We start from the raw sequence: 14658 nt of genomic DNA, 5'->3' as shown, positions 1-14658 counted from the left end.
CGGCAACGTAGATGCAGCAGCTCACAGGCTTGTTTGCTTTGTTTTGAGTGATTGACAATGACGGCTGCGCGGGGGACTGGAAACCGAGATTAGCCAAATTGGCTTCCTTGTTTACAGTGGACTACATAGACCCGCTTCCACTCCTGTCTATTAATGGCCCTGCAGCACGCTGAACTCCCCAGATCGCCCGTCCTTTCTTGCGTTAAGCTATGTGCAACCCATCACGCTGCCCTTTCACAAATATATGCCCCATTTAATACTTTGAATTAGTTCTTTCAGCATGTGAAAACTACTCTTTGCAGTGTTTGTCGCGCTGAATTTCCCCCCCCCCTTCCAGTATCGTTTCCAAAACAATAAAAAACCTGCACTTGCAATTTACCGCTTCAGGCAGTACACGAGACAGCCCTCGCTACGTCATCTCGTTGCGCCTAGGCAGCGAGAGCCCAGGAGGAGGAGGTCTTTCCTTTTCTGCGTCCTCTCTGGGTGCCACTGCCAGGTGTTCGCTCCCGAGGTGCTCTTGAACTCTGGAAATGTACTATAAGTTCAGCGGCTTCGCGCAGAAACTGGTTGGGACGGTACCCGCTGCGGCTTACACCCCGCAGGTGAGGAGGTGGCTAGGGGGCGGTGGGGATGGCCACGAGGCTGTGACCTTCGCTGCTGGCTTGGAGACCTGCAGCGTGTCCTCTGTAACCTCATTGCAAGTAGTATACCATATATTTGCTCTAATTGTTAGATCTTAGTTCTGCATTTAAAACAATTCATGTTATTTAGTTTTGTTTTTTATTTATTTATACGTTTTAATTATTACTTCAAGCATAAATCTTGAATACAGCAAAGATGATGTATTAGTTTCTACAGTTACAAGAAGAAAAAAGAAAAAACAAATAGGCAAATTCTTTAAAACTAAAGTATTCATCTTCAGTCCACGATGCTTAATAAATCGGAAATCCAATTCCTAATTAGAAATTATACGGTTGATGATAGCAGTCGGGTATTTTAAATCTTCATGGAGTTGAAGTTGTTACAGTTATTGGAGCTGGAGGCAAGGAATCTCTCAGTCTAGCCTCTATGAAGGCATTCAGTTGTTTTGCCTCAAAGAATACATATTTCACTGATTTAAATTTTATTACACACTTGCACGGAAAGTTTAGCCAAAAGAGTGCTCCAAGTTGTAATGCCTTCGGCCTTAATTTAAGAAATTCTTGCCTTTTTCTTTGGGTCGCCCTGGAGATGTCAGGATACATTCTAATTCGAGTACCTAGGAAATCGATGTTATTTAGTTTTTAACTAATAGCCTCATAAGCCCAGGCTGCCATTTACGTTTAGGACAGGGGTAGGCAACTCCTGTCCTCGAGAGCTGCAGGCAGGTCAGGTTTTCAGGATATCCACAATGAATATGCAGGAGATATTCAAATATTCGAAAGGTATTAATCCGCAAACGAATCTTTTCCGGAGATGGGAAGGCGGTAGAACGAGAGGACATGAAATGAGATTGAAGGGGGGCAGACTCAGGAAAGATGTCAGGAAGTATTTTTTCAAGGAGAGGGTGGTGGACGCTTGGAATGCCCTCCCGCGGGAGGTGGTGGAGATGAAAACGGTAACGGAGTTCAAACATGCGTGGGATATGCATAAAGGAATCCTGTGCAGAAGGAATGGATCCTCGGAAGTTTAGCTGAAATTGGGTGGCGGAGCAGGTGGGGGGAAGAGGGGTTGGTGGTTGGGAGGCGAGGATAGGGGAGGGCAGACTTATACGGTCTGTACCAGACCCGATGATGGGAGGCAGGACTGGTGGTTGGGAGGCGGGAAATACTGCTGGGCAGACTTATACGGTCTGTGCCCTGAAAAGGACAGGTACAAATTCAAGGTAAGGTATACACATATGAGTTTGTCTTGGGCAGACTGGATGGACCATGCAGGTCTTTTTCTGCCGTCATCTACTATGTTACTATGAGATAGATTTGCATACCATGGAGGCAGTGCTTGCAGATCTATCTCCTGCATAGTCATTGTGGATATCCTGAAAACCTGACCTGCCTGCGGCTCTCGAGGACCTGAGTTGCCTACCCCTGGTTTAGGACACCAACTGTGTGGCTATCATCATTGGCTCCACCCCCAGCCAAAAAACTACAGAGAAAAACTCAGGCTAAACACTCTAACTGAGAGAAAAGTCTGTAGTCAAAAAAGGCATATAGGGTGTATTTTACAATTAATTTTGAATCAAATACTAGAACTATATCTGACTACAACCGCTGAAACTGTAAAGCTAGTTAGAAGATAAGAGGTCAAAAAGGTACCAAATATCAAAAAACGGACTTGAAAAAATACTTCGCTAAATGGTACCCTGGGCTTATGAGGCTATTTGTTAAAAATCTAAATAACATTAATTAGTAACATATATAGTAACATAGTAGATGACGGCACAAAAAGACCTGCATGGTCCATCCAGTCTGCCCAACAAGATAAACTCACATGTGCTACTTTTTGTGTATACCTTACCTTGATTTGCACCTGTCCTTTTCAGGGCACAGACCGTATAAGTCTGGCCAGCACTATCCCCGCCTCCCAACCACCAGCCCCACCTCCCACCACCGGCTCTGGCACAAACCGTATAAGTCTGCCCAGCACCATCTCCCGCCACCGGTTCTGCCACCCAATCTTGGCTAAGCTCCTTAGGATCCATTCCTTCTGAATAGGATTCCTTTATGTTTATCCTACGCATGTTTGAATTCCGTTACCGTTTTCACCACCTCCCGCGGGAGGGCATTCCAAGCATCCACTACTCTCTCCGTGAAAAAATACTTCCTGACATTTTTCTTGAGTCTGCCCCCCTTCAATCTCATTTCATGTCCTCTTGTTCTACCGGCTTCGCATCTCTGGAAAAGGTTCGTTTGCAGATTAATACCTTTCAAATATTTGAACGTCTGTATCATATCACCCCTGTTTCTCCTTTCCTCCAGAGTATACATGTTCAGGTCCGCAAGTCTCTCCTCATACATCTTGTAACACAAATCCCATATCATTCTCATAGCTTTTCTTTGCACCGCTTCAATTCTTTTTACATCCTTAACAATATACGGCCTCCAAAATTGAACACAATACTCCAGGTGGGGCCTCACCAACGATTTATACAGGGGCATCAACACCCCCTTTCTTCTGCTGGTCACACCTCTCTCTATACAGCCTAACAACCTTCTAGCTACGGCCACCGCCTTGCCACACTGTTTCGTCGCCTTCAAATCCTCAGATACTATCACCCCAAGATCCCTCTCCCCATCCGTACCTATCAGACTCTCCCTGCCTAACACACGTCTCCCGTGGATTTGTACTCCCTAAGTGCATCACTTTGCATTTCTTCGCATTGAATTTTACCCTGTACTCTTAGACCATTCTTCTAGCTTCCGTAGGTCCTTTTTCATTTTTTCCACTCCCTCCGGGGTGTCCACTCTGTTACAGATCTTAGTATCATCCGCAAATAGGCAAACTTTACCTTCTAACCCTTCGACAATGTCACTCACAAATATATTGAACAGAATCGGCCCCAGCACCAATCCTTGAGGCACTCCACTACTCACCTTTCCCTCCGAGCGAATTCCATTCACCATCACCCTCTGGCGTCTGTCCGTCAACCAGTTCCTAATCCAGTTCACCACTTCGGGTCCTATCTTCAGCCCATCCAGTTTATTTAAGATCCTCCTGTGGGGAACCGTGTCAAAAGCCTTGCTGAAATCTAAGTAGATTACATCCATAGCTCGTCCCTGATTCATTTCTCCTGTCACCCAATCAAAGAACTCAATGAGATTCGTTTGTCACGATTTCCCTTTGGAAAACCATGTTATCTCGGATCTTGCAACTTATTGGCTTCCAGGAAATTCACTATCCTTTCCTTCAGCATCGCTTCCATTACTTTTCCAATAACCGAAGTGAGGCTTACCGGCCTGTAGTTTCCAGCTTCTTCCCTATCACCACTTTTGTGAAGAGGGACCACCTTCGCCGTTCTCCAATCCCTCGGAACCTCTCCCGTCTGCAAGGATATATTAAATAAATCTTTAAGAGGACCCGCCAGAACCTCTCTCAGCTCCCTCAATATCCTAGGGTGGATCCTATCCAGTCCCATGGCTTTGTCCACCTTTAGCTTTTCAAGTTGTTCATACACAGTCTCTTCCGTGAACGGAGCTCTATCCACTTCAATCTCATTTGTACTTTTTCCAGTCCATCGCGGTCCTTCTCCAGGATTTTCTTCTGTGAAAACAGAACAGAAGTATCTATTTAGCAAATTTGCTTTTTCTTCATCGTTAACATTAATTGTTTTAAATGCAGAACTAAGATCTAACAGAGCAAATATATGGTTTAGTTTCTGATTGGAATTGCTCTATGCAGTTATATATTTTTGAAGTAGTATACCATGCCATACTTTGTATTGTCGTTCGAATATTTTTACTGCTGTAATTGCCTCCTGCTCATGTTTGATCTATTCTTACTGTACACCGCCTTGAGTGAATTCCTTCAAAAAGGCGGTAAATAAATCCTAATAAATAAAATAACCTCGAGCTGTAGGTTAGAATCAGTAGAGAAAACGTCACTGGTCTTGTTGCTGGAGCCCATCCGTACGTACTTTTGGTCTCTTCCCCTGTACTTGTTCTGTGCTGTAGCAAAGTTGAAGTCTCGTACGGGGGGCAAAGCATGACTTCCCTTGTTCAGCTGTGGCTTGAGCGGAAGGAGAGAGTGTGCGATCTGAGGCGTAGCCCTGGATTATGTATAGAATGATAGATCTGAATTATATTTGTTCCATCTTTAGGCTTAATGGCATATTCAGACCCACCAAAACCCTTATTCACACCCTTGTTACTTCTCGCTTGGACTATTGCAATTTACTTCTCACTGAGCTTCCACTCAATTATCTTTCTCCTCTCCAATCTGTCCAGAATTCTGCATCTCAACTTATTTTACGTCAGAATCGTTATGCCCACACTAGCCCACTTCTCAAGTCACTTCACTGGCTCCCTGTCCGCTTCCGTATACAGTTAAACTTCTCTTACTGACCTTTAAATGCATCCACTCTATGACCCCTTACTACCTCTCCTCTCTCATTTCTCCCTACATTCCTCCCCGTGAACTCCGCTCTCTGAGCAAGTCTCTCTTGTCGTCCCCCTTCTCCTCCACCGCTAACTCCAGACTTCGCTTCTTTTATCTTGCTGCACCTAATGCGTGGAACTGCCTTCCTGAGCCCATACGTCTAGCTCCATCTCTACCTGTTTTTAAATCTATGCCGAAGGCTCACCTTTTCACTGCTGCCTTTGGCTCCTAGCCACTACCCATTTGTCCTCCTCCCTGTTCCTCTTTACCCTGTAATTCCCTTGCCCGTAATGTCTTGTCTGTCTGTTTTACCTAGATTGTAAGCTCTTTGAGCAGGGACTGTCTCTCTGTGTCAATTGTTCAGCACTGTGTGCGTCTGGTAGCGCTATATAAATGCTAGTAGTAGTAGGTAGTCGTCATTATTTTTTATTTATTTTATTTATTTTGTTGCACTTGTATCCCACATTTTCCCACCTTTTTGCAGGCTCAATGTGGCTTACATAGTATCATAAATGGTGTTAGCCGATTCCGATATGAACAGTTACAGATAGTATTATGGTAGAATGAATTACATGTGTGGTAAATACAATTGGGGCTTAATGAGGGAGAGAGAGAGTTAGGATATGTCCATTACGGTCTTTGGTTACGTTTTCAGGGTGTATGTTCTTTACTGGTACCCCTTGAAGGACGCGTTAATTTTATTTATCTCTTTCTGTAATATATAACACTTCAAAATATTGTTTTTAGCGGAAGGATTTTCACTTACCTAGAAACATGACAGCAGGTAAAGGTCAAAGGGCCCATCCAGTCTGCTCATCCTTCATAACCACTCTCTTCCTTTTCCTAAGGGATCCTACATGCCTGTACTACTACTTATCACTTCTAGCGCTACAAGGTATACGCAGTGCTGTACACCATACATGAAAAGACAGTCCCTGCTCAAAGAGCTCACAATCTAAATAGGACAGACAGAACAACTAAGAGGTAAGGGAATTAAAGAGGTGGGGATAAAAGGGTACAGGACAAGTGAGTAGTGATTAGGAGTCAAAAGCAGCGTTAAAGAGGTGGGCTTTTAGCCTGGATTTGAAAACGTTCAAAGACGAGGCTAGACGTACAAGCTCGGGAAGTCTATTCCAGGTGTGAGGTGCAGCGAGATAAAAGGAACGGAGTCTGGAATTAGCAGTTGAGGAGAAGGGGACAGACAAGAGAGATTTATCCACAGAACAGAGTACCCGAGGGGGGGCGTAGGGAGAGACAAGAGTGAAGAGTTACTGGGGAGCGGTAGAGTGAATGCACTGAATTGAATGCGGAAACGGATAGGGAGCCAGTGAAGTGACTTGAGGAGAGGGCTAATGTGAGCATAGCGACTCTGGCGGAAAATGAGTTGCGCAGCAGAGTTTTGGACTGATTGAAGAGGAGAGAGATGGCTAAGTGGGAGGCCAGTGAGAAGCAGAGTGGACACCACGGAGGGAGTGGAAAACATGAAAAAAGATCTGAGGAAGCTAGAAGAATGGTCTAAGGTTTGGCAATTAAAATTCAATGCGAAGAAATGCAAAGTGATGCACTTAGGGAATAGAAATCCACGGGAGACGTATGTGTTAGGCGGGGAGAGTCTGATAGGTACGGGCGGAAAAAGGGATCTTGGGGTGATAGTATCTGAGGATTTGAAGGCGACGAAACAGTGTGACAAGGCGGTGGCCGTAGCTAGAAGGTTGTTAGGCTGTATAGAGAGAGGTGTGACCAGCAGAAGAAAGGGGGTGTTGATGCCCCTGTATAAGTCGTTGGTGAGGCCCCACCTGGAATATTGTGTTCAGTTTTGGAGGCCGTATCTTGTTAAGGATGTAAAAAGAATTGAAGCGGTGCAAAGAAAAGCTACGAGAATGGTATGGGATTTGCGTTACAAGACGTATGAGGAGAGACTTGCTGAACTAAACATGTATACTCTGGAGGAAAGGAGAAACAGGGGTGATATGATACAGACGTTCAAATATTTGAAAGGTATTAATCTGCAAACGAACCTTTTCCGGAGATGGGAAGGTGGTAGAACGAGAGGACATGAAATGAGATTGAAAGGGGGCAGACTCAAGAAAAATGTCAGGAAGTATTTTTTCACGGAGAGAGTAGTGGATGCTTGGAATGCCCTCCCGCAGGAGGTGGTGGAAATGAAAGCGGTAACGGAATTCAAACATGCGTGGGATAAGCATAAAGGAATCCTGTGCCGAAGGAATGGATCTTCAGGAGCTTAGTCAGGATCGGGATGCGGGGCTGGTGGTTGGGAGGCGGGGATAGTGCTGGACAGACTTGTACGGTCTGTGCCAGGGCCGGTGGTGGGCAGCGGGACTGGTGGTTGGGAGACGGGGATAGTGCTGGACAGACTTGTACGGTCTGTGCCGGAGCCGGGGTTGGGAGGCGGGGCTGGTGGTTGGGAGGTGGGGATGGTGCTGGGCAGACTTGTGCGGTCTGTGCCGGAGCCGGTGGTTGGGAGGAGGGGCGGGTGGTTGGGAGGCGGGGATAGTGCTGGGCGGACTTATATGGTCTGTGCCTGAAGAGCACAGGTACAAATCAAAGTAGGGTATACACAAAAAGCAGCAAATATGAGTTATCTTGTTGGGCAGACTGGATGGACCGTGCAGGTCTTTTTCTGCCGTCATCTACTATGTTACTATGTAGGTTGCAATAATCTAGGCGAGAGGTGATAAAGAGTGTGGATAAGGGTTCTGGTAGAGTCCTCAGAGGAAGGGACGGATTTTGCTGATGTTGTAGAGAAAGGAACAACAGGTTTTGGCAATCTGCTGAATGTGAGCAGAGAAGGAGAGAGAGGAGTCGAAGATAACTTTGCTCAGGTGCTGACCTCTCTGTACCTGAAGCAAACTGCTCCAAAGTATAACAAATTTGGACCTTTTAAATTCCAAACTTCTCAACTTGCTGGCTAAGGGCAAATTTGGAAGTTAAATCATTTGAAAATTCTGGTCCCACCCAGAGAATTGCCTTAACAGTAGTTAGCTGGCACTTGGGACTTAATCATTACACAGCAGGAGGTAAGGGTTGAGCTCTGAATAGGGGTCAAACCATTTCTAACTTTGCTCAGGTGCTGACCTCTCTGTACCTGAAGCAAACTCCTCCAAAGTATAACAAATTTGGACCTTTTAAATTCCAAACTTCTCAACTTGCTGGCTAAGGTGAGATTCCTGATATTCTCTTTAATTTAATGCTTAGTGCTTAATTAATTTTGCCCTGTGAAATCTCTTATTTTCTTTCTTTTTCTCTTCCTACCAAGCTCTGAGAGGGAGGCTGTATTGTATTGGGGCTCTAAAGTGCATTTTACATTGTTGAAACTGATATAATTATTGGGAATATCTGGATTTATATTACAACAAGGAAAGCTTATTTTTTATATTCTAGGGCAAATTTGGAAGTTAAATCATTTGAAAATTCTGGTCCCACCCAGAGAATTGCCTTAACAGTAGTTAGCTGGCACTTGGGACTTATAATCCCACCCACCCCAGGGTTTTCCACTCATTTATAGACAAACCGAACCTCATTAACTTAATCATACACAGGCAGTCTTACAGACTGTTAACCCCAACTAAGTACACCTGTTCATACCCAATTCAAGAAATCAGGATGACTTTTATTCTCTGCAATAATTGTGGTACTTTAGTTTCAAGGCCAATCATCTGGAGACTTAAAGCTTGCCCTATCTGTCTTCAACTATCTAGTTTTAAACAAGAGCTCAGTAAAGTAATGCAAGAATTGGATACAATTAAACCAGCTTCTAGGACTGCACAGAGAAATAGCTTCTCACCACTCCCTCAAAGAATAAAACCACATAAGAACAGATGGTTCACAGTAGGCTCAGGCAGACTTCGTCATGTGACACATAAGCATCCACCCGCGCAAGTGTTGCCACTAAAGAATTCTTTTGCTCCATTAAAGCACTGTAATGCTCCTGAAAATAGAACTGAAGCAGAGGAAAAAGCAATAAAGTTGGAACAAAAAGACATGAAGGTACCCAAAGTGAAAAGACACCCCCAAATCACTAATGTTAAAACACATACCAAGAAATATAGGTGGAAAGCAATGGCCACAAATGCTCGTAGTCTAAGCAATAAAGTTCATGACCTTCAAGCCCTGATGGTGGAAGCAGACTTAGATGTTGTTGCAATCACAGAGACGTGGCTCAACAGTTCCCACGAATGGGATGCAAGCATACCAGGCTATAATCTATTTAGGAAGGATAGAGAGGGTCGTAAAGGTGGAGGAGTAGCTCTGTATGTGAGGAATGATATCATGGCGACTGAAATGACAGGGACCTGGGGAAAAGAAGAAGTGATATGGATCACCTTAAAAAGAGAGGATAGAACTTCTGTCCACGTGGGTGTTGTCTACAGACCCCCCACACAATTAGAGGAACTAGATAAAGATCTGATTGCAGATATTCAAAAATTAGGAAAGAAAAAAGAGGTTCTGTTGATGGGAGATTTCAATCTGCCGGATGTAGATTGGAAGGTTCCGTCTGCCAAATCGGAAAGAAGTAGAGAGATCGTAGATGCTTTCCAAAGTGCTCTGCTCAGACAGATGGTGACGGAACCCACGAGGGAGGGAGCGATGCTGGATCTGGTGCTCACAAATGGGGATAGTGTGTCAAATGTGCGTGTGTGTGCACATCTGGGAAACAGTGACCATCAAACGGTTTGGTTTGATATAACAGCTGAAGTGGAGGGCGGCCACTCTAAACTCAAAGTCCTGGATTTCAAGTGTGATGACTTTAGTAAAATGGGGGAATACCTGAGGAAGGAGATGATGGGCTGGGAGGACGAACAGGAAGTGGAAGGGCAGTGGTCCAGGCTGAAAGAAGCAATAAATAGGGCCACAGACCTTTATGTAAGGAGAGTAAATAAAAGCAAGAGGAAAAGGAAACTGATATGGTTCTCCAAGCAAGTGGCTGAGAAAATAAAGGCTAAAGAGTTGGCGTTCCAGAAATATAGAAAATCTCAAGAAGAGGAACACGGGGAGGAATACCGGATGAAACTGAAAGAAGCCAAGAGAGAGGTATGTCTGGCAAAGGCGCAAGCGGAAGAACAAATGGCTAGAAATGTAAGGAGGGGCGACAAAAATTTCTTCAGGTATATTAGTGAAAGAAGAAGGACTAAAAAGGGAATTGTGAGACTAAAAGATACAGTGAACCGCTATGTAGATAATGATGAAGAAAAAGCCAATTTACTAAATAGATACTTTTGTTCGGTTTTCACTGAAGAAAATCCTGGAGAAGGACCGCGAGGGACTGGCAAAAGTACACCAGAGAATGGAATGGATATAGCACCGTTCACGGAAGAGAGTGTGTATCAACAACTTGGAAAGCTAAAGGCGGACAAAGCCATGGGACCGGACGGGATCCACCCCAGAATATTGAGGGAGCTCAGAGAGGTCCTGGCGGGTCCTCTTAAAGATTTGTTCAATAAATCCTTGGAGACTGGAGAGGTTCCGAGGGACTGGAGAACGGCGGAGGTGGTACCTCTTCACAAAAGTGGTGATAGGGAAGAAGCTGGAAACTACAGGCCGGTAAGCCTCACTTCGGTTATTGGAAAAGTAATGGAAGCCATGCTGAAGGAAAGAATAGTGAATTTACTAGAAGCCAACAAGCTGCAAGATCCGAGACAACATGGTTTTACCAGAGGGAAATCGTGCCAAACGAATCTCATTGAATTCTTTGATTGGGTAACTGGAGAATTGAATCATCGACGTGCTATAGACATAATCTACTTAGATTTTAGCAAAGCTTTTGACACGGTTCCTCACAGGAGGCTCTTAAATAAACTAGATGGGCTGAAGATAGGTCCCGAAGTGGTGAACTGGATTAGGAACTGGTTGACGGACAGACGACAGAGGGTGGTGGTAAATGGAGTTCGCTCGGAGGAGGGAAATGTGAGTAGCGGAGTCCCTCAGGGATCGTTGCTGGGGCCGATTCTGTTCAATATATTTGTGAGTGACATTGCCGAAGGGTTAGAAGGTAAAGTTTGCCTATTTGCGGATGATACTAAGATTTGCAACAGAGTGGACGCCCGGGAGGGAATGGAAAGCATGAAAAGGGATCTGAGGAAACTAGAAGAATGGTCTGAGGTTTGGCAATTAAAATTCAATGCAAAGAAATGCAAAGTGATGCATTTAGGGAGTAGAAACCCACGAGAGACGTATGTGTTAGGCGGGGAGAGTCTGATAAGTACTGAGGGGGAGAGGGATCTTGGGGTGATAGTATCTGAGGATCTGAAGGCGACGAAACAGTGTGACAGGGCGGTGGCCATAGCGAGAAGGTTGCTAGGCTGTATAGAGAGAGGTGTGATCAGCAGAAGAAAGGAAGTGTTGATGCCCCTGTACAAGTCGTTGGTGAGGCCCCACCTGGAGTATTGTGTTCAGTTTTGGAGGCCGTACCTTGCGAAGGATGTTAAAAAAATGGAAGCGGTGCAAAGAAAAGCTACGAGAATGGTATGGGATTTGCGTTCCAAGACGTATGACCAAAGACTTGCTGACCTGAACATGTATACCCTGGAGGAAAGGAGGAACAGGGGTGATATGATACAGACGTTCAAATACTTGAAAGGTATTAATCCGCAAGAAAATCTTTTCCGGAGATGGGAAGGCGGTAGAACGAGAGGACATGAAATGAGATTGAAGGGGGGCAGACTCAAAAAAGATGTCGGGAAGTATTTTTTCACGGAGAGGGTGGTGGATGCTTGGAATGCCCTCCCGCGGGAGGTGGTGGAGATGAAAACGGTAACGGAATTCAAACATGCATGGGATATGCATAAAGGAATCCTGTGCAGCAGGAATGGATCCTCAGAAGCTTAGCTGAAATTGGGTGGCGGAGCAGGTGGGGGGAAGAGGGGTTGGTGGTTGGGAGGCTAGGATAGGGGAGGGCAGACTTATACGGTCTGTACCAGAGCCGGTGATGGGAGACGGGACTGGTGGTTGGGAGGCGGGAAATACTGCTGGGCAGACTTATACGGTCTGTGCCCTGAAAAAGACAGGTACAAATTCAAGATATGAGTTTATCTTGGGCAGACTAGATGGACCATGCAGGTATTTTTCTGCCGTCATCTACTATGAACCCAAGGGTACGAGCTGATGAGACAGGGAGAATGAGAGTGCTATCCACTGAAATAGAGAAAGGGGGGAGAGGAGAGGTGGGTTTAGGGGGAAAAATGAGAAGCTCGGTTTTGGCCATGTTAAGTTTCAGATGACGTTGAGAAATCCTGTCCCACACTTTCTTAAATTCTGACATAGTCCTCCTTGTAAGCTAAACTTAAATTCTCCTTACAAAGCTAATGTGACTTTGTTTTTAATTGAGTGCACTCTAAAAACATATCAATTTGGCTTTTTGTTCTGTATAGTGCATACATATGCCCCCTAATTCTGTAAACTTGCATGTGCAAGTTATAGAATAGTAATTCCTAATGGCTCACTATTAATAGATACTAATCTAACAACAGTTAACCTGAAATTCTTTAATATTATAATACAAATCAAACAAAATAAAACATGGAAAAGAAAATAAGATGATACCTTTTTTATTGGACATACCTTAATACATTTCTTGATTAGCTTTCGAAGGTTGCCCTTCTTCATCAGATCGGAAATAAGCAAATGTGGTAGCAGATAGTATATATACGTGAAACATACAAGCATTACTATGACAGTTTGACAGGGTGGGAGGGTTGGGGGTGGGCAGGAGGTATGCATGGGGACATCAAAGCATTTCATTGATATTGTTAGGTGAGAGGAGGGTGATAAACAGAGAAATACAATTTTATGGTTTATAATGGGCTAGAAAACCCAGATCCTTGTTAAGTCCTGTCTGTTGGGTGTCAAAATATTCAATCATTCTGACTTCAAAGGAGTGTCCCAAAATCTCCAGCCTGGCATCTCTGGAACATGAACTGAGCACCTTTTCGATGACCCCTTCCAGTAGTGTAGCCAGGTTGAGGGCGTGGCAGGAATGGAGAGCGAACTGCCAACGGCGCCAGTGTCTATCTTAAAACGCGACAGATTGAGTGAAAAATAGGCACCGTTGGAAGTCCATTTGCGGGAGCAGTCGCTCCCTGGTACAAACTAAGTACCTGAATATATGTAAACCGCTTTGAATGTAGTTGCAAAATCCTCAGAAAGGCCGTATATCAAGTCCCATTTCCCTTTCCCTATTTGAGATTCTACATGGAATGTTGCTACTATCTAGATAGAATATTGCTGCTATTGAGATTCTGTTGCTACTATTGGAGATTCTAGATGGAATGTTGCTACCGTTCAGATTCTTCAGCGCTTCCACCGCCTCAACCATGATCGATGAAAGAGAATTCAGAACTGATACTTAATTTGAGAATTACTGTTGCTGTTTATGGACATTATAGATTCATATTTTGTTTTATTTTCAGTTTAGCAGTAATCCTGTCTATATATTGAAAAGGTTTTATTTTTATTTTCCTATTATTTCCTTTATTGTTCTAATTGTTTTTCTAAGAGTTTCCCTGTTATTTCTGTTTATGTAATTTAAATTGAAGTTGATATTGCTCAGATACAGGGGTAACATCAAACCCTAATACTGGCTAAGATATCATAATGTAGGTGTAAACCCTGTTAGAATCAACCAGTTATGTATTTGTTTAACTTTGGTGTAGGCTTACTTAAGCTGCATGTCTTTCTGTAGGTTTGACTAAGCTCCAAGTGGGGTAACGGATATATGAAATGCTTCCCATACTTCCAGGTCATTATGCATATGTCAAGATCCATGCATGACCTTTGTTAATATAAATTTTCTTAGGATTGACAATTTTTGCTGTATGAGGCACCCTCATACTTGCTATCCACGTTTTAGTGCTCATGATTGGATGCCAATGATGAGTAATAGTAAGGTCCAGGAATTCCGACCTGTTTAAGGATTCTGAATACCTGCAACCTAAAACAGCCTGCAATCAGAGTACTAACCATATATTTGTTGAGCCCATAACAATGCTCAATCAAAACCACTGTTCCTTCCCAAGACCACTGAGATAGATACATTAGATTATCTCCCCATGCACTATGCAACAGATACAATAGAAGACCTGAAAGTGTTTATTAGTATGATCCACCTGAAATTGCTATTACCCACATAAAGATACTTCATGAGATTTTGTAGATGAACTCATGGATTTGTCCCATTCATAGAACCTTTCTCACTACAGGTTTGAGTAAGTCTCAAGAGAGATGACATCAGGATTAAGGCCCAAGGGGTTGGGTAATATAAAGGGAATTCCATATGCCCAAATAATATATCACCTGAGAATGAAGTTTCCTATCTTGCACCATACCTTCTAGCAATTTGTAAGACCAAAACTCCCCCTCTCGTTTGATAGCTTGCCACCTTCTGGAATGGATGATGACGAGCTTGACGAGCTTTGTGTCACCCCTCTCCAGAGGGGGTGACAAGTGGGGAATGTATAATTATGGTACAGCCAGAGACCCCCCCACTGGAATGGTGGTGGGCCCAGTCATAGAGCTCAGGCCATTACAGACCTTGGCTGAGTCAGAAATCTGATGGCTGACATAACTGGG

General features: G+C 44.1%; 1 protein-coding gene across 1 annotated transcript in view; it reads left to right on the top strand.

The window, feature by feature from the left end:
- Window positions 1-455: 455 nt before the first annotated feature.
- LOC115465360 (cytochrome c oxidase subunit 7A-related protein, mitochondrial) overlaps window positions 456-14658 on the top strand; it is a 44885-nt gene continuing 30682 nt past the window's right edge. Inside the window, exon 1 of the mRNA XM_030195788.1 lies at window positions 456-602. Coding sequence (XP_030051648.1) covers window positions 531-602 — 72 coding nt within the window. The 5' untranslated portion in view covers window positions 456-530. The remainder of the gene's footprint in view (window positions 603-14658) is intronic.

The sequence above is a fragment of the Microcaecilia unicolor genome, chromosome 3 (genome assembly GCF_901765095.1).
Source record: "Microcaecilia unicolor chromosome 3, aMicUni1.1, whole genome shotgun sequence".
Lineage (NCBI taxonomy): Eukaryota > Metazoa > Chordata > Amphibia > Gymnophiona > Siphonopidae > Microcaecilia > Microcaecilia unicolor.
This window is presented reverse-complemented; position numbering and strand designations above follow the sequence as displayed.